This window comes from Ziziphus jujuba, chromosome 5 (genome assembly GCF_031755915.1).
Source record: "Ziziphus jujuba cultivar Dongzao chromosome 5, ASM3175591v1".
In the NCBI taxonomy this organism is placed as follows: Eukaryota; Viridiplantae; Streptophyta; class Magnoliopsida; order Rosales; family Rhamnaceae; genus Ziziphus; species Ziziphus jujuba.
The window spans coordinates 7,095,862-7,121,968 of NC_083383.1; the positions used below are offsets into that span (position 1 = coordinate 7,095,862).

Here is a 26,107-nt window from a genome sequence, read left to right on the forward strand (position 1 = left end):
TTTTAATAAAGTAGGGAATGAGATTTTATTATGAAGTTTTGAATTGAAAACCTACGTGATTATAATTGAATCTAAAAATAAATAAATATATATATATATAGGTGCTATAAGCTTTTAATAGTTTTAAGATTTTACTTTAAACATTTTGTGTATATAAGTCTGCAGAGAATTACAACAAATGAGCCCTATTAATTGTAATCACAATCATAGAGAATAATATGATTTATTATAGATAATGATTGATATTTACATTAATTTCCATATTGATAGACATAAAGATATATATAATTGTAGATATATAAAAGATGTAGTTGAAAACTTGAAAAAGAACAAATGGAGACACTCATATTTGAATTTCTTGTGCACATTGGTTGATGTCAAAGATGCTGAGTTTTAAAAGACCCTGTGCTCACCAAGACGGGAATCCAAGGTGTAAGAATAATCGGTTCTTTCACATTCCCTATCCCAATTATTATTTATTTGTTTTTTTTTAAAAAATTTCATATATATATATATTGGTAATAAGAAAAAATAAAATAAAATTTCCTGACAGTATTATATGCATCAGAAGTCTTATGACATATATACATATATATTTTTGGTAACAGAAAAATGATATCTACTAATAATATCATGTGGTATGACAATAGAAAATATTCTAAAATAATAATGTTGTTTGTCAATATTCAAATTATAATTTTCAAACTTTACAAGATATAGTTGAATAATTACCGCATTCTTTTTGTTATATCAATCCCATTGGAATTCATCACATACACATACTTCGATTTTTCTTTCCTTTCAATTTTTCCTACAAGATTAGGCCTTTGATCTCTATCTTCCTCTCCTTTGTTTTTAGTGGTCAATGAATCATGATCCTTATTCCCCAGGAAACTAGGTCGATCTTTCTTTGCATAGCTTTTTTCTAATTAATTTATAACAGATGGTCAATGAATCCATTACAAAAATGTCAAAGAGTACTAAAAGGGTGATGACCAATGGACCATTAATTCCTTTGATGGAGACAAGTATGTCTCTCAGCTCCCAAAATAGTTAGACAAATATGATGAAGCCGATGGATTTCAACTTAACCAAAGTCATAAGCAATGAAGGAAAAAGGAATAAAAGTTTAAAGATCCATAAATTGAATGTGGGTCTCAATAAGTCTGAAATTATGTTGACTAGAAAATTAGGACATCCATCCTTGGTGGCATAGTGAGAAATTAGCTACGTGGAATTAAATTTTCAATTTGTCATTGTCACCCTCTATAATATTCCCCATTTTTAAAAGCTTAGAAAGCTATTTGAGTCAATGAAAAAAATGGGATTTTTATCAATATTCATCGCTGTTCACTAGCTGTGATATTTTTGGTAAATCACTAGCTATGATATTAATAATAATTTGAGTCGGCATTCTTAACTTTCATATATTTATGCTTAAACTTGGCGTCTTGCAATGCCGACTGAAGCAAAATAGTAACCCTACCCTTTTCGCTTTCCCCCTGTGCTTAAACACAGTAATGGTATGTTTTATAATACTTTCTTTCTTGTCACATTTCTTTTGAAGAAACATTGTAATATATATACTACATAATCTTATTAATTATGCTGTATAATTTAATAGACTGTCGACGACCCACTTACATTTTGAACCTTTATAAACAATTTACCTACTTTGCAACCTACTCAATTAGACATTGATGGGCTTGGATCACTGTCAGTATATTCCAGTTACTTGGAATTTAACCAGTGATCTTTGTAAGTTATATGCAAGGAATCCTAAATAAAGTAGGCGCTAATAAGGGGATTTGGGGTTTTGCCTCCAAACCAAATCCCCTTTGGGGAGCGTGAAAGCTCAGTTTTCATGGATGAACTTTGATTTGTGACTGCTGGGAAAAGTTGGAAAAGTTGGAGATTTTTGGGATCCCAAGTGCATGCATTTGTTAGGTGACGGGTAACTTTATGCCTTCTGGTGCTCTCTTGTCACTCTACTCTATCCGGCTCTTATATGCATGTATGGTTTGATCAAGTTGGGCGCCTGGGACAGGGCAAATTTCCGCCTCAAGTTTTTGATAAGGAGATGTTACCCATTTAGCTACTTGTTTTTCTATATCTATTCTACATATATTTATTATTATTGTATGTTTCGAACAACAATTTCTTTCACTAATCCATTATTAGTTTTAGAATTTGAATACATTAATATTTTTGAAATTAATTGAGATATAAAGCTTTATTTTATTAATGTTTGATTACATATAATTTGGTTTAGAATACTTAATGAATGAATTGTATGTAATTGGATATCAATCATAACACAAGATGATCAGCATTGTTCAATAAAAATATATTATTATATATATTTTATTAAGCTTATATAGGCACAATTTAATGATAAAATTATTAAAACTTTTTTTAATATTTATTAAAATATTTAAAAAATTGAAAATTTAAAAATGTATTATTTATTATTTACTACTTCTTATAAAATTTATTTTTTTTAAGATAAATTTAATATATTATTAAATCTATATTAAATTATTTTTTAATAAACTCATCAAATCTAAAACATATATATATATATATATATATATATATATATATATATATATATAAATATATATATCTTTTGTGATTTAGAATTTACCTAGTCAATTTGCTTCCTTATCTCAACATGCATTTTATACTTGCCGATGATTTTTAAGCAGCAACTAGAGCTAGCTTTTATTACCCAAAAAAGAAAAAAAAAAATCCTAGGCTTCCAGCTTTCTGGCACTGCAACTTGATAGGCTAACAAAAATGAGTTTTCCTTCTTTTTTTTTTTTTTTTTTTTTTGAATGGCTAACAAAAATAAGTTGATCCTTCAGTGATCAAATTTTAGCAATGTTAGAGACAAATCTCCAACAGACAAGGTACTTTGAGAAGGCGTTTGTTGAAAGGTGATCTTGGCTATATATTAGGTGTATGGTATTATCATTAACATATATTATATCAAATTCATGTCTAGAAAAGCTTTTGTGGCAAACAACTATTTGTGGGCATGGACGAAAACAAGCCTAACTTTTAGTATTAACTATAGAGAGCTAGACACAGGATTTGCTCTCAAAACCGTCCTATTATTTGAGTTACACACACACACACACGCACATATATATATATATATATATACATATATGTGTGTGTGTGTGTGTGTGTGTGTATAAACACAGGCATATGTACATCTTAAAACATATTTTTAAAGTTGAAAGTTCATATTTGGAGATAAACTATTCCTTGTTAGTCGCTTATATACTTAGTTCTTAACCCATCTATAAAAAGAAAATTCCACAAAAATGAAGGTGTTTTCTTAGAAACCGAACAGTTTTTGACCTGCCCAATGAGGTATAAGCTTACACAGAATTACATCTATCTGATGATTGCTCCATAATTGAGGTAGACAAGAAATATCCTTTGAGATAATGGGATGTCTCCCAAAATGATCAACTTTTTTTTTTTTTTTTAATTATGGGTAAAAAGATATTTTCTTAGTGTACAATCGGTCAAGTAGTTCTCGAAAATTGCCACACAAGGAGAAACGGCCATGATTGTGAACTCATTTTCAAGGGTCGGGGCTGCATATATTCTTTAAAATGGACACTGAGAAAAAAATAATAATAAATTAAAAGGATAGGACATTCCCTTTGTTATTATAAGGTTTTGAAACTTACTGAAGATAGTGGATTAGAGCATATGGATTGGTTGTATAGGATGAGATCAAGCATATAATTCAAAAGCTACACAAGTACTATTTGTGCTTCGCTTTTATTTGAAAGAAAATAAAAAAAAATAATTCTAATTCTTAAATGCCCACACGAAAGGTAATACCGTCTACCCATGAATCATTGCAAAATTACAAAATAATTGGACCACCTGAAAGGTTCATTTATGCTCCATTCCTGCTCAGTTTGCTGCTTGACGAATCAAAATGGATATTGGATCTTATTAGTAAATTGGGAATTCTAGATTTCTTTGCCTTCTATAAGGTGAACAAGTTTTATGCATTGAAAGACATTGATGCAACCTTACAAAGAACTTAATTTTCAAAATACTTTTGTTCTTAATTCATAACATTTAAAAAAAAAAAATTGAAAAAAATGGTAATTGTGATATTGGTTGTGCTTTTTATGTTTCTCGTTTTTTGCTCTTTTGATGTTACTTTATACGAGTCTCTAAGAAGCTGAGCACCCATGTTATACCTATTACCAAAGGAAAAAAAAAAAAAAGAAAAAAGAAAGTGCAAAATATACACGTGAAATGTTTTGTGTGTGTTTAAAACCGGCATTTATTTTTGGTTTAACTTTTCTTGTTACGATATATAAATATATATATATATATATAATTAAAAAATTTTCCGATTTACAAGTTTGTGAATCATTAGGTTGATTTGCCCCTTTTAGTCCATAGGATCATAAGAATTCTGACTATCAAACTAATTTAAGCCCCAAAAAAAAAAAGGAAAAAAACTAACTAATGAAAGCCTAAAAAGCCACCAACAACAATGAAGGAAATAAAACTCCTTACTTTTTCCACTGCCAAATAAACTTTATGCACACTCTTTTTTTATGCAAATTAGTTTTGTTGTTGTCAAAATGGATTTTTGACGCAAATACTTTATGTAGTTTTAACTTTCAATATTTGTGTGCTTTATCACTTCTAAACTATCTAATATCGAATTAGTACAATTTTTTTTTTTTTTAAGGTCCCAATTGAACTGTATCAAAATCAATGGAAATCTAAAATTATCTAATAAAATAAATCTTTATAGTATTTGGAAAGTTTATAAAAATGAAAAACTATGGGTCCATAAAAATCAAATTTTTAAAAAAAGTGGAAATTTATTCTTATAAAAAAATGTGTCATTTTGAAATTTTCTAAAAAACTTACTTTATATTTTAGTGAAGACAAATTTCTAATAAGCTAAATTTTCTATTACTAACTAAACACTTAAAAAAAATTACTTAAAAAATTGATTCCTAAAAATCAATTTTTTTTCAAAATGTTGATACTTTTCAAACTAGAAACTTTCCAAACTAGAAACTTTCCAAACTAGACTCTAAATTTGCAAATTGTGGAACATTAGTTCAAAATTTTAATACTGTGACTTTTTATTTGCTAAACTATTTTAACCATAACATAATTTTCATATGATTATGCCTCTACTTTATAAAATAGAATCTCTTCAAGTGCAATACACTTGCACTTTAACCATTGGAAAGTCGCATTGTAAAAGTTTTGGATTAAGGTTGCATGGTTTACAAATTTCAAAAAGATATTCATGCTAATTAAGAAATAAAAAGTAAAAATGGTAAAAACTATCTGGAATATTGTTGGCACATACATTTGAAAATTTTACATTAGAAGTAGGTATATGGTTTTTTAATTTTCCAAAGATGGATAATGAAAAAGGAGAAAGTAGCCCAATTTGGGCCGTGTTCTTTTGTTTTCTTTTGGACTGAGTTATTCGTGGGCCAATCCTGAAAACTTTAACATATTTTTGTTCATAAATGCCTCTTTCCTTCACTTTTTTTGGTTGGAAAAAAAGAATAATTGTAACCGTCCAAAATCCTAATACTCTTTGAAGCCTTGTGTACTTCTCTCCTTCATTATTAAAAGATGGAGATAATTACATTTTGGTATTTTTAATTTCAAAATTTTATAATTTATACCTTTGATTTTAAAACCTATCATATTAAACCTTCAATTTTTGATTTTATGCATATTCATCTAACAAATACAATGCCAGAAATGAGATTGAAATGATGTTAATGGTTTAATATAACATTAAATTATGTTTTATTATATTGCATATTTAGAATCTATAAATTACGTTCATTGTTACTAGTATGAAAAATTGAAGATGGGTCATATCTGAAAATATAAATTGTAAAATTTCAAAACTAAAAAAAATAGTAAAATGCCATTTAAAAATGTAAAGAGAAAAAAAAACAAAAAAAAAGTAATCAAATAGGAATAGGGCCTAGAGTTGCAGTGGACGGTGAACGAACAGAACAAGTGAGCAACACACGAGGCTTTTGAAATTGCATGTGCCACGTGGGCTGCGAGTCAGCAACGACTTGTGCCGAATTTTAAGCTGCAATTCAATAAGTAAAATGAATATCACGTGGACTTGAGTGGAGCGACCGCGGCGTGCACTTACTCATTTGAAATTCCCTGCCAACGCTTCATTCCAATTTCCAAGTCATGGTCGGTCTTTCTTTCTTCTTCACAACCAATTGGTTCTCACCATTGCATATGGAGGTGTCCAAAGTTTCTAAGCATAACACAACCCATTTTAATGCATTGGAAAAACCAAAAACAAAACAAAGAAAGAAAAAAACAAAAAAAAAAACATGAATGTTGGTTAAAATTGTAGATTTTATTTATTTAGAATTCCAGCTTAAAATCATTATTTAGAAAAATTGTGATTTTTGTGATTAGCCGTCCCTTGAAGAACATTGGAAATTGTAGGATAATTTGTGGAAAAATAGATGAGTATATATATATATATATATATATTAAAGGTCAATCTTCGTATGGATGACAAGTGTTTCTTTTCTGATACTTGATTAAATTTTGTTTTCACTGGAAAATGCTAATCCCATCTTGTGGACTTTTTTTTTGGCATTTCACATTTTTATCCGTCTGTTATTCTTTCTCACACTGTGAAAACAATCGACCGCTCATGAAATGGACGGAGGACATGCAGTTTGACTAGTAATGACGTGGCAAACACCCATTTGTTCATAGAGATAATGGGAAACTGTGGTGGGCCTCACTGGATGTCGGACGATAAAACTCATACAAATGTTGGTGAGGTTGTGAATTGTGTATGACGGAGTCGAACCCAACCGAACCCAAAACCAAATCCAAACCATACAGATTATAATAGAAATCAAAATTTAGGTGCTGTTCATCTAGTACAAACACAAAGCGCAAAGCGCATTTTCTTCCAAATTCCGAGAATCTACCTTCTCGCTTTCTTTCTGTGTCTTTCTTAGTTTCCATATTAATATCCATCCCTCTCTTTCAGGCACATACACGCGCTCTCACGCACATACTAAAATCCTCTCTCTGTGGCCTCAAAACTCCTCCGCAGGAGACGCTCTCTCTCTCTCTCTCTCTCTCCAAACCCACTTTCTCTCTCTCTTTTACAGCCAGAACTTCCAAAACCCAACTCTTCTGTTTCTTTCCCTGTCTTACTATTGTACTTTCTTTATCTTGTTCTCTTCTCAAAATATTGTCTTTCTGCGTTTCCGAAGAAACCCATTTGTTATTTCGTGATAAGATTACCAATGAACTGATTATTAAGTTTTGCTTTTTTTATTTTATTTTATTTTATTTTATTTTTTCATATTTAGCAACTCTGCAACACAGGAACGCAGCTATGCATAACCCTTCGACTGTAACCTATGATTCCAGTACCGTCTATGATTTTGTATCCCAATTGGGTAGCTTTCCATTCATTTCGAGTCTCCGAAGCTTTGGCTCAGATGGGTATGCTTCTTCCACGTCCAATTTCTTGTTCTTTGATGGGTTTGGGGGATCGTTTACTAAGACAAAGTCCAAGGTCGGTGCTTCGTTGAAGTTGAGTTGTAGAGGCGGTTCGACCTTTCGGAGAATTGTGAGTGAGTTTAATAGAGCCATTAGGTTCCACTGTGAGAAAATCCCAATTGGGTTTGCTTCGGTTCGAATTGGTAACGGTGATGATGACGGTTCGAGGGATAATAATGGCGCTGGGAACAATAATAATGGCTTAAGAGAAGATGGGTGTGGTGTTTTGGAGGATAATGGCTTGCCATTGAATGGTGTGGAAACAGAAAACCCGAAAAAAGTTCTTATTTTGATGAGTGATACTGGTGGTGGTCACCGAGCTTCAGCCGAAGCTATAAAAGCAGCGTTTAATGAAGAATTTGGGGATGAATATCAGGTCAGTTATAATGCATTATAGTTGTAAATGTGATTTCAAAACCTGTCTTTTGATTGTTAAACAACGTGGGATGAGAGTAGGATGAAGTTTTTGATTATTGAACCCTTTGTTATCAGGGGCATTATAAAATGAGAATGTATGGTTGAATGAGTAATGCAGCTGTTGGGCTTAATTGGGGTGAGATAAGATTCAGTGATTCATTTTCATGCTCTTTTTTCTTCCCCCCCTCCCGGGGACAATTTTTATAGCAAACCAAAAAATAGAAAATAGGGGAGAAGGAAGTCAGTGGGTGTGTAATATATGTTTGTTGATCATGTTCTGTTTGTTAAGAGTGCGTGTCACAGGTGTTTGTCACGGATTTATGGTCAGATCATACCCCATGGCCATTTAATCAACTTCCCAGGAGCTATAATTTCTTGGTCAAACATGGGCCTTTATGGAAGATGACATACTATGGAACTGCACCCCGTGTTGTGCATCAGTCGAACTTTGCTGCAACTTCGACTTTTATAGCTCGGTATGTGTTACTTGCCTCTGTAGATTAATTTTTACGGTGAGTTTTCTGCATATTGAAAAATCTTGATAGTTGACCGAATGGTGGTTAATTGACTTGGCATGGTCAATTCTGATACCCTGTATTCATTCGTTTACCTACTTTCTGTGTTGTTTGTTATGCCTTATTTTTGGTGCCACTAGTTTCTCATCTCCTTTCTGGGTTGTTTTTCCTGTATGAATTACCTTCTAAAATCGTAAGCTGAAGCATTAGTGGGAATAAAAAACAGAAGCACTGGTCAAACCAGTTATGCATGCTTGTAGTAGGAATGAAATTTAAGACTAGAGAGGACTGTTAGAATTCTTCTATTAGGAATGAAATTTAGGACTAGAGAGGACTGTTAGAATTCTTTCTTCAATTCTGTCCTCTGATGTATTTAGATACCCTTTCAAATAATTTTGAAGTTGAACTTCTGAAAAGGCCAATTTTAGATAGCATCGTCACTTTCATTTGGTTACTAAATTTACATTGTCCATCTCCTGAGTCCTCACCGAACATTATGAAAAAAAAAGCAACTTGATATGTGCTAACAAAAGAAAACTAACAAAAAATAGCTTAGTAAAAGATGAAACGTGCCAATTGCTTACTAGGCTTTCCTTATATGTCATATGTATGTAAAGCTTTGTTTCAGGATCAACATACAGTTTATTATTCTTTTGGCTTTACTACATAAGAATTTATTTTTAATAGCTGCTTGAGTATAGCTATAGCTTTTCTGACCATCTAAAATGTTATTCTCTTCTGGTTCTGCTTTATTTAGAGAGGTTGCCAAAGGACTGATGAAATACCAGCCAGATATTATTATCAGTGTACATCCACTGATGCAGCATGTACCACTTCGGATCTTGAGGTCGAAGGGCCTATTACAGAAGATTGTGTTTACCACAGTAGTCACAGATCTAAGCACATGTCATCCTACATGGTTGGTTAAGCAGAGTTTCTTTCAACACCCTGGTCTTTTCTTTGTTTTAATAGTGTGTCTCTTTGTATACAGGTTTCATAAACTGGTTACAAGGTGCTATTGCCCAACAACAGAAGTAGCAAAGAGAGCACTGAAAGCTGGACTTCAGCCTTCTCAAATCAAGGTTTATGGCCTCCCTGTGCGACCTTCATTTGTTAAGCCAGTTCGACCAAAGGTTTGCAGTCTATCTAACTGGTCAACTGCTTAAATTTGATGCTTTATTATTTTTTATGGAATCGTGGTTCCTGTTCACATGCCTTGTACTGGATCTGCTGTTTTTTAGAGATCCTGTAGTTCAAAGGATACTGTTTGACAGTGCTCAAATTTCTATACTTCAGAGTCTTAAGAAGTGAATATTGTTATTGGAGTTGGTCAATGCTAAGATTCAACTAACTGTAGGTGGAACTAAGGAGAGAACTGAGCATGGATGAGGATCTTCCTGCTGTATTGCTGATGGGTGGAGGTGAAGGGATGGGCCCTATCGAGGCTACTGCTCGTGCACTTGGGGAGTCATTGTATGATGAGAATGTTGGGGAGCCAATAGGTCAGATTCTTGTGATATGTGGCCGCAACAAAAAGCTCATGAACAAATTGCTTTCAATTGATTGGAAAGTTCCCGTCCAGGTATTATTTTACCCTTAATTCTATCAGCCTTTGTCAACATTCACTATTTCAGGATATATGACAAACTATTTTCGTTGAAGCTTTTACCATCTTGCTAATTACTGGCCACTTGGCAGCCCTTCCCATGTTATCATGCTCACAATCAGCAGGCATTTTTGTCTAATAAATCATCTTACAAAATTCCCTCTAATTATGATGATTTTTTGACATCAAGCATTTGTAGTTACAATTCTGCTAAGTCTACTAAAATATGTTGCAATGTTTATACATGATTCAGTTAGTTACCACTTCAGAATTAATGACATAGCTTCGCATTCACATGCATTTGCATTAGACACTTACTCGTAGAGAGAGAAAGAAAAGACATTGCTGAAATTGTCTAACATTATAGGTGAAGGGTTTTGTCACTAAAATGGAGGAATGCATGGGAGCCTGTGATTGCATCATTACAAAGGTAAGTTTCTGATGGAAGGGATGATAATTATTTCCTCTTCACCGTTGCATTGTTGCATATTCTAATTTCTAATCATATTGATTCTGCCGTAGGCTGGCCCAGGAACTATTGCAGAAGCTATGATACGAGGCCTTCCCATTATTTTGAATGGTTATATTGCTGGACAGGTAATCTCGGTCTTAGACATTGAGTCATTTCTTTCCCTACAAAATTAGCAATGCCAATGGAAAAACTTCATTTTTTTCTGTTGCAGGAAGTTGGTAATGTGCCTTATGTGGTTGAAAACGGGTGTGGGAAATTCTCTAAATCTCCAAAAGAAATTGCAAGTATTGTGGCTCAGTGGTTTGGACCGAAAGCCTATGAACTCAAAGCCATGTCACAAAATGCATCGAAGCTGGCTAGGCCTGATTCTGTATTTAAGATTGTTCATGATCTTCACGAGCTTGTTAGACAAAGAAGCTTTGTTCCCCAGTATTCATGTACGACATAATTTTGTTACCCTCTGGATCAGTTTTGCTGTGAGTTTCCATAGATGTGTATCATTGAGCAAAGTAGATATCAAAATTCAACCCCCTTCTCGCTCCATTACTTGTTTCTACTGTCTCTGAAAATAACAAAATGGTTCATCGTTTTCCCTCCATGAATTCCAGCTCTAGCACATTTAAAATATGAATGTCTATTCCACTTTTGGAGGAATTATCCGTCATAATCATAAACAATTTTCATTTGTTCCCCCACACTACGATATTTCTAAAATAAAATAAAAAAATAAAAAATTGAAACTTTGGAATTAGGAGAGCAGCATTTTAAGAGCTGAGCATGCAAAGCTTGTAGATTTTCCGTTTAAATGCAAATCCATTTCGGCATTTTCCATCGACAAAGAAAAAAAAGAAAAAAAAAGGGAAAAAAATTAAAAACCCAACAGGAACAAAACAAAACGTGGGGGTATACAATTAAAAGGTGATTAAAAATTGATTGTGTATCACGGGTTGTACTTTATATATATTTATTCAAGGATTGCACTTGGTGGGGTGTCCAAGAAAGTCGATTGCTTTGAGGTATTTTTGTAGAGACTGGGATGGAGAAGAGGAGCGAAAGCCTTAGCAATTTGGCTCCAATAAAGACCAAGGAAGTAGAAGATGATGATCCATGGAAGATAAAGATGGTGCTGACAGAATACGATGTGGAGAAAGGAAGGTTTTACAAGCACTTGGACAACAGGGAAGCTGTGGAAAACATCCTCAAACATTGGCCTAACATGATGATCAAAAGGGCTACCCACAATGACATTAAAATGGACGTCCAGGATTTGGACACCAACTCCCAACATCAAGTGAATTTCCGCGTATACCCCAGGAAACATTCTTGTTCATATTCCTCTGTTATTCAAGGCCTTTGGTGCTGCAATTTTACTGAGCGCAGACAGCTTTGTGCTGTTCGATGCCATTCCCTTTACGCTGCTTTTGGGCCTTTCGAAATCCGCTCCTTGACAATGCTATTGCCATGCTGCCCAAAAATTAATACTATATATATAAACACACACACACACACACACACAAGTATTACGCTATGCTGCCCAAATTTTATGGCTACTCCCACAAATAGTTTGTTTCATTCGTATATATATTTTCTAACAAAATGTGAAGGTTCTTACATTTTTGCTTGTTAAATTTATTGGATTATTTAAAAATATATTTGTCTTCATGCATTATTTTTATAAACAAATCAATAAATGATGGAAATGTCCGCCGCCTTTGTGTCAACAAACCATTGCAGCAATGGTCCAAACTCCGCGTGAATCTTTAGTGGACGACGAAAGAATTTCCCTTCATTCTTAACTATGAATTAACGGACAAATAACGGCAGGCTGACACTATTCTTTCTTGATTGCAACTTTAACGAAACGTGTACTGTAATGGATGTGGAGTGCCACATGTCACTGTCATTGACCCGCTTCCGGCACTAACGGCCAAAAAGAAAACGGAAACTTCAATCCAACGCCTTTTGCACAAGTCACAACAAAAATTGACGCCAGAATACCAGTCAACTTCTTGACGCTTCGGTTTTTCCCCCCAAAAAAAAAAAAAAAAAAAAAAAAAAATTCACATGAAACCGCCACCTAAAGCAGAGTTTCCCATACGGGATTCTCTTGCTTTCCGACGAGGTTGAGCTTTTCTGTGTTGCCCCTTTTTTTTTTTTTTTTCCCCGAATTTTTATAGTAAGATTGAGGAATAATACCAGTTCGTATACTGTCTCAAATGTCCGAGCTTTAGTGGGGTTCTTGGTTATGGGTTGGAGGTACAAGGCTGGACTTGGGTTCATTGGAACTTTCGTCCTCATATGGGTTGCAGCTGCAGAGGTGACTCAGGTTTGTTTGGTTTCTTCTTTCCTATTCAAAAACTAGTTTTTGTAGATGTTAGTTTATGTTCATGTAATAATTTTTCTTTGGGTAATTTTGGGTTTAATATTATTGAATTTTGATATTATTGATTGGAGTTATCTCTGCCCATTTTCCGAGTCTATTTGATAAGGTTGGACTTTGTATATGAAATATTCTATTAGATTGGATGTTCATGTTGGCTGTCGGTTTTCTAATTTACCCTTACCCTTGATTTGTTGGTGAAAGAAATGAGGAAGAAGAAACAGGGTCAATTTCTTTTTGTACTTTTTCCTTTTTGTTCTGAGTGGTTAACGATGGAAACTTGTACTCACATTTCTTATTTGTTGCAGAGAATTTTTTCAGAGTATAAGCAACCATTTGCACTCACTTATCTGGGAGTGTCTCTTATGGTCATCTTTCTACCTATAGCAGCGCTTAGAGATTGGCTCTGCAGCTTACTTTGCCCAACTTTGCTTAAGAACTTACAAGATGACAGCAATGAAATGGATACTTTGATGGGGCTTGATGTCCCTCTTAGATTCAATGAAAATGACTATGATGCAGAAAGAGAACTGAGAAGCTGCCTAATTACCGACAAAGATCTTACCGATAGGGAAGAAGGCCGACCCCTAGATTTTGAGAATGAAGAAGATGAATCACACTTTCTTAAACAAAGTTTTGAGCTTAGTTCTTGGAAAGTTGTGAAGTGCGGGCTATATCTTACTCCAATATGGTTTGTTACAGAGGTAAAATAAGTCTCTTATATCTATTGTTATCTTTATATGCTTTCAACTATTTGGATATCTATTGACATTTTAAATTTATTATTCACTATAAAATTGCATGAATGACTAAGAATCATATAGGGCTTTTAATCAAAATCAATTTCTTTAAAATTGCGTGAACAATAAAATTGTGAACTATGATTTTTAGGATGGGTGCTAATTAATGCTGAAAGGTATGATAGAAAAAAGAAGCAAAATGCATTCAGGCTGACATTATATGTAATGAATTTTCCTTTTTCATTCTTACATGCTCCATTCTCTTATTTTGGCTTCACAGATTTTGATATGATAGTCTGTCATCAAATTTCTTTTAAAATATATATTTGACTTGGTTCAGTTGCATTTATGTTGTGCAGTATTTTGCAAACTCCGCACTGGCAAATACTAGTGTTGCAAGTACCACTGTCCTAACCTCTACTTCGGGCCTCTTTACACTTCTCTTTGGAGCTTTTCTTGGTCAGGACTCTGTAAATCTACCAAAGGTGATAGCTGTTCTTATCAGCATGGCTGGTGTTGCAATGACTACTATTGGAAAAACTTGGACATCAGAAGAGCTGTTGACCATGTCCGAGTAAGTTTGAATGTTTCTTAAGCAAACCATATCAACTTCTAGTACCTGTTCTTGTCAACATTCTTCATTTTTACTTTGCAATAATATATATCAAAGCTACTCTAATATAGTCTTGATTTTCCCTACCACAGCCTGCATGAATAATTTTCAATAACTATCATAGTTAATGAATGTTACTTGAGAATTAACCTGAAATGAATATTTAAAGTTGAAATATTGAAATTTATACAGCTTTCTACCTAGATGCTGCATGCTAGGTCATTTTTTACAGTTACCTATTTGTTCTGTTGACAGTAACATTCACTGTTTTTTATTATAGTCATATGGATATCTTTATTTAAATATTTGCTAAGCATTACTCTGTCTATGATATTCTGAAATTGAATAATGTTCTCATTGCAAAAGGACCAGAAAGCACTCTATAACAGGAGACATATATGGTCTTCTCTCTGCAGTATCATATGGCTTATTTACAGGTAAGGCATGTACATTAGGAAATGCTATGCAAATCCACATTCATGATTATTAATTGGTGATCTGTTTCAAGCAGTACTGCTCAAGAAATTTGCTGGATCAGAAGGACACAAGGGTGATGTGCAAAAGTTCTTTGGATACATTGGTCTCTTCTCTTTGGTTGGTCTCTGGTGGCTTGGTGAGTGGATTGATAATTTTCCTTTATATTTCCCTTGATTGCAAATTTTATCATGTTAATATATATTACTAGACATGGATTTCGAGGTAAAACATTTGATCATTGGACCATTGATTGGAAGGCTGGTAAGATAAATTGTGATTATAAGAGCATAATCTGAGACTTGAATATGTGTTATCATTATGACTTGGTAAGCTTTCAATCAGAAAATGTTCTTTGTTGGAAATATGTTTGTCAAATGCCAAAATCATTGGAAATTGAATACCGAGGGTGGTTGGCTTAAAATTTAACTTGCTGACCTTCTTTTCTTTATCTGTCTAGTTTTCTTTTGTTTTTCTTTGTGTGAGCAGCTCACGAGTTATGATTCCTTTGACTTTAAATTCTGTTACATATTCTTGGTGATGATTCTTCCTTTCAATGGAGTAGCATATCTCATAACAGTGTCATTCACTGCAGTTTGGCCACTGAATGCTCTCGGAATTGAACCTCCTTTTAGTTTTCCACATTCAGGATCTGTTGGGGAAGTTGTGCTATTAAATGGTCTTGTGGGTGGTGTTTTTGCTGATTATTTGTGGTATGTAATACTGCCTCCATATATCGATCACCATGAGGACATGAAACCTTTACTTAATGATTTTTCAAGTATTTATATAAATCAACCTCTCATCTGCCTGGCAAAAAGGCAAATAATGAAATGTCGGTTTTGTTGATGATTCATAAATTAAAAGCAGAATTTTATATGCTGGCTGAAGAATGTAGTTTTTGACGATGTCCCACAAAAAATATTACGAACTTTTCCTTAGATATGAAATTGCACTGAAAGCTGCTGCTATCAACTTCTAACTTTTCAAAATTTAACAGGGCTGTCTCTGTGGTCTGGACTTCTCCACTAGTTGCAACATTGGGTATGTCCTTGACAATTCCTCTTGCAATGTTAGCTGACATGGTAATACATGGTCGGCATTTTTCCGCGGTTTACATTTTTGGTTGCATACAGGTATGCTATGCTTGACGTTAAAAGTTTTATTATCTTATCATCTTACAACCATAACACAACTAAATTCCACTAATCTTTGTGGGAGCTTGAAATAATGATGTCCAACCTTGTGTCACTTGTAACTTAACTGGTTATAATTTTGTTTCAGGTTTTTGCTGGATTTGTGATGGCAAATCTTTCAGACAGGTTTTCTTGCAAGTCAGAATTGTAATAACAAGTAACAAAAAAGAATCAATTTATAAACGGCAAAGTTCGTACATACACAGGAGATTGGGATCATTTCACGCGACCTTACGTTTGTATTTTATATATTCTTCTGTATGGAGATCTATATAATGATGATAATGGAAACTAAATTCGTTGCTGATTCGTTACTGTCTCCTGAACTCTCCTTGTTGGTTTTACGAAATTATGATCCCTCTTTCAATCCCAAATAATCAATGGAATTTAATAATTTGATTTTCATATATTTGGAAAATTATGTGAATGGTTTGCCCAAATGCCCCCCGTTAATCAACCTCGTTATATATAAAAGGATCTTGCACGCCAAGTTAGGCTATATGTATATATATGTTGAAAGAAGTTAAGCCATAGATATTAAACATGTGGTTTTAAAGCTCTAAATTTCAAAATTTTGATAAAAGTGGTTTAGGATTAAAAATTTTGAGGAAATCATAAAAGATTTTGGAAATTTTGGATATCATAAACATGATTTAAGTTGTTGCTTTTCGTGTTCTATCGCTCAAGTTTTGTCCTTGGTAATTTAGAAATCCAATATTATGTATGACACGGGGATTAATAATTACATTATTTATTTATTTTTGCTAAAGTGGATTAATAAATAATAATTACATCATCATGTGATATAACATAATCCATATAATTTTTTTTTAAAAATTTTTATCGGCAACCTTGTAATATTAAATGGTAATTTGCTTAAAAATATATATATATATATATATATATATTGAGTTTAGTTTTAATTTTTGTCGAAGGGGTTACAATGCAAACGAGTAAGAATTGATTATAACGAAGGACAAATAAAAAAACAACAAGTGGACTGACCCTGACCCGATGACCCATTAGGGAGGGGAGATCCGATTGGGAGAGTATATGCAAATTGCAACATTGTTGTTGGAGCATCTGAACTGTGAAAGAAGAACGATTTAGGATTTTGAAGCGGAAAAAAGTAAAAAAGCAGAGTTAAAAGGAGGAGGGAATAGAGAGAGAGAGAGAGAGAGAGAGAGAGAGATGGATAAAGGAAAGGGGGTGATGGGAGGAGGACGAAGATGGGCGGTTGAGTTGGCGGACCACTCGACATCACCGTCGTCAAGGGACGTCCCTGATCCTCCTGGTTTCGCTCGTGCCTCCGTCGATCAGGACGATTCCACTCTTACTCGCCAAAAGAAGGATGCTGAAGCTAATTGGAAGTCCCAGGTCTCTCTCTCTCTGTCTCTCTCTCTCTCTCTTTTATTAGGGTATATATATATATATATATATATATGAATTTATTTGGATCTTAGAGCTCTTATTCTTGGAGGTTCAATTCATAATTGACTATTTTGGCAGTTCGAATGTTGGCTGCTTTCCATATGAATTCTTCAATTCTTTTGTTATAGCTCTGGGCTGGGTTTGAGCTGAATTGGATGGCGCAGTTGTTTATTTATTTATTTATTTTTTATTTTTTTAAATAATATGATTTTTGGAGGCTTTTCAGTGATTGCTATATTGCGGGTGGATCAGGAGCATAGTAATCTAACAGTATTGTGGTTTATTGTTTAAACAGAAAGCTTGGGAGGTGGCACAGGCCCCTTTCAAGAATTTGCTAATGATGGGGTTCATGATGTGGATGGCTGGCTCTACAGTCCATTTATTTAGCATTGGAATTACTATTTCTGCTCTTTGGCAGCCCATTAGCGCCTTACAGGGTGTAGGAAAGGGTAAGACACATTGGCAATCTTTTATTCAAACATTTGTTGGTACTCTCTTTCATCTCCCCATGTTTCAACGCATGGTGTGATGGTGATGGTAGAAGAAAGAAGTTGGAAAGTAACTCATATTGATATTGTCTAATCTCTAATCTGGACTCCGTTAATTACGTATTTATTCATACTTATCTGTTATGAACGCATAAATGTTTCCTTTTTTTTTTTTTTTTTTTTAAGTATGGCATTGGGTTTGGTAATTCTTCTTTCCCCTTGATGTTTGTCATGCACTAAGTTGCTCAATATGTTTTCGAATCTCCAGGTGAAAATTTTAGCATCAAAGGCCATGAAATTATTTATGTTTGCTTTGGTGTTCAAGCTTCACTATTCTGATAATAACCTTCCTTTTTTGGTCATTATAAATGTTGTATTTTAATCTTGGAGTTTAGAAAATTCAGGTCATATGTTGTTTTGGTAGGTCAGAGTTCAGATGGAGAGATCCTCTCCTCTTCTATCTCAGCTTTTCACTTCGCTTTATTATTGTCTAACATAAGCAAATCTCATTTGTTGAGTTATTGCTTGACCATTGGGCAGATGTTTTTTGGTTACGAAAATAATGTGATAAACTTGAATTTCAAGTTCTGTTTAGGAGATATTTTATTTATTTGTCAAATTGATTCTTGCTCGCTTTTATTTTTGACTCTGCAGTTTTTGAACCTTATAAAGACAGTAAGGTAGATCTTCTTGGCCCCAAGTTGTTGTTCATAGCCCTTAATTTGGGGGGTCTAGCACTAGGTGTTTGGAAGGTGAGGTTTTTGTTTTTTTTTTTTTTTCCTCTCTAATTGTTTTATCCCTACAGTTGTTCTCAAAATGTGAGTGCATATACCTTGTGTTGTTACTTACCAATATTCTCTATTAATTCATGGTCTTCCCTTTTTTTTTTCTTTTTTTTTTTTAAACTAAATATTTGCAGCTAAACACTTTGGGTTTGCTTCCTACACATGCATCAGACTGGGTTTCATCTTTACCTCCTGCTCAGGTACAATTCTTCTTCCTAAGATGAATAAGGCCTGTTGGTTTGATTTATGCTGAAGCGCCTTAGCCCTCCAGAGACTTGAGAAGGCTGTTGGGAAGTCTAGGTGTTTTTAGGTCTCTAATTTCCTAGTCTCCTCTGAATGGACAAAGTCACGGAAATGTTGTTGATTTCATGGAGTATCTAAGTCAGCTTCTTATACAGTTATACTGAGTTTTGGAATAGTTTTATATAGAAATAATAATGTGTGTGGTTGATGAGAAGGAGCACCTATAAACATTAAGAGGATTGTTTAAGCAGCACAATGTACTTATGGAAAGTAGAGCTTGAACACCTAATAGAGCAATGCTGTAACTCTTTAAGGAGTTGTTTAGGATTGAGCAATCAAAATGATGATACATTTTTAGATTGTTTTAAAGTCAGTTGTGGACTTAAGAGTACGTTAATTACTAACATGAACAAGTTTATTTTGTTGTCCGGATGGTGATATACTTTTAAGAGTATACAAATACAGCATTTTTCAACTTAAAAGTATTGTACTGTGTATGAATGCATACTAGACATTACATAACTGTGTAAGTTCTTCTAGTTCTGGTAATGCTTGGGTTCATCAGCAAAACTGAGTCTTATGACCCATAGACATTAGGAGATTGTCAATACCATTTTAATGCCTTTTCCTCGGCTATTTCAGCAACATGAGAGACTCTTTATCTGTTACTCTTAAAACTGCTTCATATTATATATAGGTGCTTTGGAGGTCCCATTGTAACTTTTCAATATTTTCATGTGTAATGTTCAGGAAGTGGAATATTCTGGTGGAGGAATTCCTCTTCGTTGATGTCAATGTTAGTGTTTGGTCCATAGGACTGTCGATCTCTAAACAAGGCGGTTGGAACTTGGTGAAGCAGAGGAGATTTGAATTCTGTGTTCTGGGTGAGTGCTGATGGGTCCTTCATGTAATATGGGTGGCGTGGAATTTGTGGCACAAGTTTTTGTTTATTCGAGTAGTGAAGCATTGTGTAAGTCAACTTTATTTATGGCCAGAGAGAAAAAAGGGGCCTTTGGATACATATATTTTTAAATCAAATTATCAATGGATTTAGGTTAACAATTTATTATTATTATTATTAGTATTAGTACTTATTTTTTGCTTCTGAATATTAGTGAGAATGTTTGGTTTCTAAAAGGCCCTCGATGGCTGTTACGCTAAGGGTTCTAGATAATTTATTTTGTTTATGACACAGGTTATATAGCTAAATGATCGATTATTTGGCACTAATATTAATTGATTTGAAAAACCGAAGTTTTTTACTTTTAATAAAAATGGGCTATCTTCTTCTTGTGTTTGGTTATCATGGATAGATCTTGCATGGAATTCCCCATAGCTAAATAGTGAATTACATTTTCTTTTCCACAAATGGTTTGTGTTTTATATATTGGTTTTTTGTGGTAAATGAGTTTTATATATAGTTTTGCTTATAGCTAGGTATACCCTGTATTTCTATAGAATATAATTTGTGGGTTCAATTAGTTATGTTTGCTCTAGGCCACCAAATATTTCTTAATATATATAAAGGTTTTTGATAAACAATTTTGGGAAATTTAAATTTTATCTTTTCAAATAGCTTCAAACTTTTATAGTCAAATCCAAAAACTAGCTATTTTAAAAAATATAAAAAGTCAGAAAATACATCATATAAGTTTCTCTTTCCTAATGATATTAATTCCTTTTTTTTTTTTTTTTTTTTTTTGAATTTTAGCATCACTGCGCCTGATGTTTGGCGACCTTTGATAAACAATTTTGGGAAATTTAAATTTTATCTTTTCAAATAGCTTCTAACTTTTATAGTCAAATCCAAAAACTAGCTATTTTAAAAAATAAAAAAAGTCAGAAAACACATCATATAAGTTTCTCTTTCCAAATGATATTAATTCCTTTTAAACAAACATTTTTTTCCCAAATAATCTCAAGCTAGCTGTAGAAAAAAAAAAATTCTAACCTTTAACAAGTTCATCAAACTGGTTTTGGAATGTGATGAACATTAATTTTTCTTTTCTTAGGTGAACGGAAAAAAAAAAGAAAAAAAAAGAAGGATAGTAATTATATAATTTGGTACTTTTATATTTTTTTTTTTAAGGAATCAGTTTCAATTTTTGGTTTAATTTTTTGAAAGAAACCTTTAAGATTAGAACAATCAGTTTTTGATAAAGACTATAAGATTAAGAATGCAAAATTATTGTGTATTAACCAAAAAAAATATTGATGAAACTTGAGAGACAGACGTGGTTACTGATTGATGGAGAGGCGAGGGACCTGAATTTTTTATTTTTTATTTTTAATAACATCATCAACGATTTATAATTTTTTTTCTTAATATTTTTTTATTCAATAACTTGCTTAAGAGTGTCATAAAAAGAAAAATAAAAATAAAAACAAACACGGTTGATTTAAAAAAAAAAAATTGAAATGTGCATTGAAAAGAAAATTGAAACGGAAGGAGAGAAAACTATGATTAGAGATTGATTATATGTATGGGAAGATAAATATCATTTATTTTTAACTTTAAATAGAAGATTTTTATTTTTTTATTTTTTTACTTTTGGTTAAATACTTTAAATAGAGGATGTTTGGATAAGGTGCTTCATGGCCTTGAGCATCTTCAAACTGAAAGTTACAATATAAAACAAATTTCTTTACATAGTGTAAGTTATTTGCACCGACTACATCTGCACAAAGTTCTCCTGTACTTGAATGTCAAAGCATAGCAAGTTTCTTAGAATCTATCTATTGAGTTCCTACTGTTCACATGAATGTTCAGATTTACAGAAAAGAATTAAAATAAATTGACAACCTCAACAACTCAAATGTTTCAAGAAAATGTGAGGTTGCAACAGGAGAAGGAAACCAAATAGTAATCAGGAAAACTGTCTACAACCCTCCCATTATTATATTCACATCTTACAACAATACCACCTTTGTGATAAATTAAAGCAGTTAACCGAACATGCGGACAATCTTGGATATAGTTGAGTTGATCCCATTTGAAGAGGATTCAATCCTTAAAAAGGACCATCCTGAAATAGATAAAACAATCGCTTCCATTCAAACCTTGCAAAAATTAAATATGAAATGAATATAGCAAAGTTGCCAAATATAAAAATATGAATATTAGCAAATGTCATGCTAATGCCTAATATGAAAAACTCATCAAAGTTGCCAAATTCAATGCAACAAAAGTTTTATGTTCAATAAAGATAGATAAGAAATTTGAGATCAAAACAACAAAACAAAATTATATAGCAGTGTCCAGGATTTAATACAATCAAACTCAGTTTATGGTACCAGTAGAGACAGAAAAACCTTCTTCCTTAAAACACTTGATCCACGACACGACACTTCATTCTGCAGAGTAACTTTCCCCCATGCAAGCAGTTCTATCAGGTATGTGCCACAGCGATTTCCGCCGGCGTCTGCGTTTCGAGGGAACTTGAAATGGTGAAGTTTAGTGCCCGTTAGGTAAGCAGGGCAAGGATTCATCCCGTGTTTGCTGCAGTATACTTTATTCATATTCCCATGCTTGCTGGGATAGCTGATGGGATCAAAAAATTCTGACCAAGAAAATAAATATTTATTCTATAGTAGCAGGATACAATTATTTTACCTCTATCCAGTGAATAAAATTATTCTACCATAGCAAAAACTTACCTTTTATTTATTTATTTATTTATTTTTCTTTTCTACCCTTCCACCAACAATTTTTTTTTTTTTTTTTCCTTTTAATATGATCCTATCCACTATTGATAGGATCATACTGCCTTGAGTTTATGATAAGATGGTGCAGGAACCTAAGACAGATCTCTAGTGCTTCAACCTTAAATTTCCATAGAAGAGAGCAGTGTTGCCAACTAAACTCCCAAACATAAATCAAATGTCCTGTTCATAACCTCAGTTTGATAAATTTTGTTTTTTTTTTTTTTTTTTTTGGGGGGGGGGGGGGGTATAGAAGATTAAATCTGAATTTAGATGGATATCATATTTCAAAAATATATAAAATAACAATAAAAAATTTAATTTTCAAATTTTAAAATTTCTATAAAAAAAATTAATTTTATCAAATATATAAATAAAAATAATTATTCATTTTTCATTTTTTTTATTTCTATAAATAGTTAATTTTATTTTATTAGAAATGATTATCAAATATGTCCAAAATGTTAATAATTTGAAATTGAAAACTGATGCTTAAAATTATTGATAATTTTGCTTTTTAGGTACGGGTGAAAGTGATGTTCATTTAGCACCCAAAAAAAAAAATATATTTATATTTATTTATCATGCTAGTATTTTTTTTTTTTTTTTTTTAAGGCACAAGGAAGAAGAATCAAGTAAATTCGGCGAAGAAAACAATAATAATAATAAGCAAATGAATTAAAAAAAAGAAAAACTAAATGAATAAACCAACTTGTGGAGCACGTGCCACCGACCATTTGTTGGTGGTAGGTAAACGAGGAATTCTTACCACTAATCATCAACCACCCAATTTCAGTAACACACCGAAATAAAAAATTCCCCAATCTGCTGCAAAAACTCATTTTTACAGCGTATCGGATTCTCACATCGAACCCAAAGCAACAACCAACAATGGAGCTGACAGCCCAGGAGCTTAGCCAATACAACGGCAGCGACCCATCAAAGCCCATTTACATAGCTGTGAAAGGCCGCATCTTCGATGTCACCACCGGAAATTCCTTCTACGGACCCGGTGGTCCCTACGCCATGTTCGCCGGCAAGGATGCCAGCAGAGCTCTGGCCAAGATGAGCAAGAACGACGAAGATATCACTCCCTCCCTCGATGGCCTCTCTGACAAAGAGATCGGCGTCCTCAATGACTGGGAAAAGAAGTTCGAAGCTAAGTACCCTATTATTGGTCGTGTTGCTTCTTAAAAAATTCTCTACCGACTTTTTTTTTTATGTTTTTCATGCTATGTTTTCGTGCACCTTTTGTATTGTAAAAATTTGGTGCAATTGCTGCCTTATGGGTTTTCTGCAAGACTGTATCTTGTTTAAATTTGGCAACTGTTTTGGGATATATATGTGATGTTGGATGTCTTGTCCATGAATTCTTGAATAAATTAATGATGGGTTTTGTGTAATATTGGCCCTGATTTGAATTTTCATTGTGCTTTCATTTGCTGAATTGTGTAATATTGGCCCTGATATGAATTTTCTTTGTGCTTTCATTTCCTGAATTTGACTGTGTGTGGTTTTTTGCGGCTAATGTACGTACTTCTGGATGGATGAGATGATGATGTATATACGTCTATGCTTCGTCTACTGAAGTGCATAATACGTGCAGTTTTGGTAAACTTCAGCTTATGGGAATTCGTGGAAAGTGGCAATTCATAGCTTTTTTCTGCTAATTCTATGTTGATTACCTTTGTATGATATTGTGATGCAAAGGTAATCAGGAATGGGTACATGAAAGACTTGCGTTTGGTTAGCTTGTTGCATGAATATGGTGTTTTCAACAGAAAATGTATATAGGAAGACTCAGCATTACAAATTCATATGGACTACTTGAATATACAGTTGCATTGTGTTCATTTTAAAGGATAGATTTTGCCATGTTAACCGTTTTAATGCTGTGTATGATTATAAAAGTATTGCCTGGAAGGCAATAAGCTTCACAATGACCAAGTCATATGAAGAAAAAGAAGTTCACCTCCTTTAACGTATAATTGCGTGGAGGTAGCACTTCTGCTTAGCATATAACTTTTATTTGTTGGTTGCTTGTCCCTGAAACTCTATCTCCAGAAGAGCTCTATTGGTTGAGGGGATAACAATGGTGCTTTACTCCCTTAGGTAATTGTCCAAAAAAAAGATCACTTTTGTATTCTTCCTTAGGTTTGTCTGGATAATGACTTAGGACTTGGATTTTGGCCATTATATTTCCTGTAATGTTTGAGCTAGTGACTGTTTATCATTTACGATTTGGTATGTATAGATTGATATGTTGAACGACTATTCATTTGTTAATGGCCAGTTTATTTGAGTGTCACGCATAGATGGCATCTTCTGAACCTGTCAATTTTGCAACGAAAGCGGCGCATTTTAGGCAGCTAGTTTATTGTTTTTCTTTCTTTCTTTACTGATCTCTGAAAGGTCTTATTTATAAGGCAACTAGAATTCTTCTCTAGAATATCCTGCTGCAAATTATAATTTCTAGATGATATTATAATATCAGGCTTCTGCTAACTAAAAGAGCTGATAATATTGGTATGTGAACAAAATGCAGCTGTGGTGTTTGAACTAGTTATGTTACTTGAATTCATTCCTTCATTGGTTGTAGCGTTCAAGTTAGATTTTGTAGTTGACTCAGTTTTTATTGAATGTCTATGTTGAAGCAATATGAATGGAGTTTGTCAATCAGGTTATATCTATATGAAGCAGGTTTAGTTATTAATTAATATCACCTGCATGATTATTCTTACCAGGCAAAAAAACTTGGAAACTTCAGTTCCCCTATGGTCTTTTGTTTCTATTAATGAAGTTAATTCGAAAAGTTATTTTGGATAAACAGTTCCTGTACATGTCTTTCTTGGAGCATGTTGCCATTGTAGAATGGGGATTCAACGTTGCTGGTTAAAAGGATCTCCTAGCAAGTTTTATTTAAAATACCGTTTGCTATGAAAATTCATCTATGCACTTGCTGTTTGAAAAGATATCTATTTTTTTATGTTAAAAATTGGCATGTGATTTCCAATTCACATGGAAACCGGCTCATGGCTTGTCTAATGTCTATTACCTATTGGATGATCGAATCTTTTATACCAAACCAGCCAGCTACATTTGATTTCGTGAAAAGAAAGTGGGAAATAATACAAAAAGGCTTTACTACATTTCATTTCTTTTCCCCTTGTTTCATAATCAAGCATCGAAGTCTTTACGTTTTTGCCTTGCCATTAGAAGCAAAGGTTCTCTCTCTCTCTCCTCTCTCTTCATTTATATATAGGGAAATGGGCCGCAAGGCTAATAAATACGCAGGAATTAATCACCATGCTCGCCTGCGAATCAACAAGAAAAAATACTCATCAGAAGAAATGGTAAAAATTTTCATTTTCAATATTTGGAATACAAGATATTCATTAAAAAAAAAAAAAAAATTTCAAAGCACAAGAGAGACAATGCTGGATGGCGTTTTTGGT

The 26,107-nt window shown here is 33.3% G+C and overlaps 5 protein-coding genes across 10 annotated transcripts; 4 read left to right on the forward strand and 1 right to left on the reverse strand.

The window, feature by feature from the left end:
* Window positions 1–6,864: 6,864 nt before the first annotated feature.
* On the forward strand, window positions 6,865–11,143 carry LOC107419930 (probable monogalactosyldiacylglycerol synthase, chloroplastic). Of its 3 annotated transcripts, XM_025074486.3 has the most exons (9): window positions 7,826–7,966; window positions 8,083–8,143; window positions 8,297–8,483; window positions 9,280–9,441; window positions 9,514–9,655; window positions 9,880–10,104; window positions 10,496–10,558; window positions 10,651–10,725; window positions 10,812–11,143. In XM_025074486.3, exons 2-9 carry the CDS (start codon window positions 8,113–8,115, stop codon window positions 11,046–11,048), a joined length of 1,122 nt encoding a protein of 373 aa, XP_024930254.3. In that variant the 5' UTR covers window positions 7,826–7,966; window positions 8,083–8,112; the 3' UTR covers window positions 11,049–11,143. The 3 variants fall into 3 exon arrangements, with proteins under 3 accessions (XP_024930253.3, XP_015884255.3, XP_024930254.3); XM_016028769.4 differs by lacking the exon at window positions 8,083–8,143 and having other exon boundaries at window positions 6,867–7,966; window positions 8,311–8,483; XM_025074485.3 differs by lacking the exon at window positions 8,083–8,143 and having other exon boundaries at window positions 6,865–7,966; window positions 8,311–8,483; window positions 9,280–9,655.
* A 1,456-nt stretch (window positions 11,144–12,599) lies between these two features.
* On the forward strand, window positions 12,600–16,312 carry LOC107419931 (uncharacterized transporter C405.03c). The gene is made up of 8 exons (XM_016028770.4): window positions 12,600–12,926; window positions 13,289–13,684; window positions 14,080–14,294; window positions 14,700–14,770; window positions 14,845–14,946; window positions 15,403–15,520; window positions 15,808–15,943; window positions 16,092–16,312. Exons 1-8 carry the CDS (start codon window positions 12,846–12,848, stop codon window positions 16,152–16,154), a joined length of 1,182 nt encoding a protein of 393 aa, XP_015884256.1. The 5' UTR covers window positions 12,600–12,845; the 3' UTR covers window positions 16,155–16,312.
* Window positions 16,313–17,069: 757 nt separating this feature from the next.
* LOC107419898 (uncharacterized) lies at window positions 17,070–20,028 on the forward strand. 2 transcript variants are annotated; one of them, XM_016028726.4, is made up of 5 exons: window positions 17,072–17,380; window positions 17,730–17,883; window positions 18,577–18,674; window positions 18,842–18,907; window positions 19,701–20,028. In XM_016028726.4, exons 1-5 carry the CDS (start codon window positions 17,195–17,197, stop codon window positions 19,737–19,739), a joined length of 543 nt encoding a protein of 180 aa, XP_015884212.1. In that variant the 5' UTR covers window positions 17,072–17,194; the 3' UTR covers window positions 19,740–20,028. The 2 variants fall into 2 exon arrangements, with proteins under 2 accessions (XP_048332281.1, XP_015884212.1); XM_048476324.2 differs by lacking the exon at window positions 18,577–18,674 and having other exon boundaries at window positions 17,070–17,380.
* A 1,433-nt stretch (window positions 20,029–21,461) lies between these two features.
* Window positions 21,462–23,553, reverse strand: LOC112491979 (uncharacterized). 3 transcript variants are annotated; one of them, XM_060817210.1, is made up of 3 exons: window positions 23,422–23,553; window positions 22,263–22,510; window positions 21,462–21,976 (listed from the first exon to the last, which is right to left on the reverse strand). In XM_060817210.1, exons 1-3 carry the CDS (start codon window positions 23,492–23,494, stop codon window positions 21,962–21,964), a joined length of 336 nt encoding a protein of 111 aa, XP_060673193.1. In that variant the 5' UTR covers window positions 23,495–23,553; the 3' UTR covers window positions 21,462–21,961. The 3 variants fall into 3 exon arrangements, with proteins under 3 accessions (XP_060673193.1, XP_024930404.3, XP_048331462.2); XM_025074636.3 differs by having other exon boundaries at window positions 21,505–21,976; window positions 22,245–22,510; XM_048475505.2 differs by lacking the exon at window positions 21,462–21,976 and adding an exon at window positions 21,983–22,010 and having other exon boundaries at window positions 22,245–22,510.
* LOC107419945 (probable steroid-binding protein 3) lies at window positions 23,414–24,055 on the forward strand. The gene has a single exon (XM_016028786.4). The coding sequence runs from the start codon at window positions 23,544–23,546 to the stop codon at window positions 23,844–23,846; it is 303 nt and encodes a 100-aa protein (XP_015884272.1). The 5' UTR covers window positions 23,414–23,543; the 3' UTR covers window positions 23,847–24,055.
* Window positions 24,056–26,107: the final 2,052 nt, after the last annotated feature.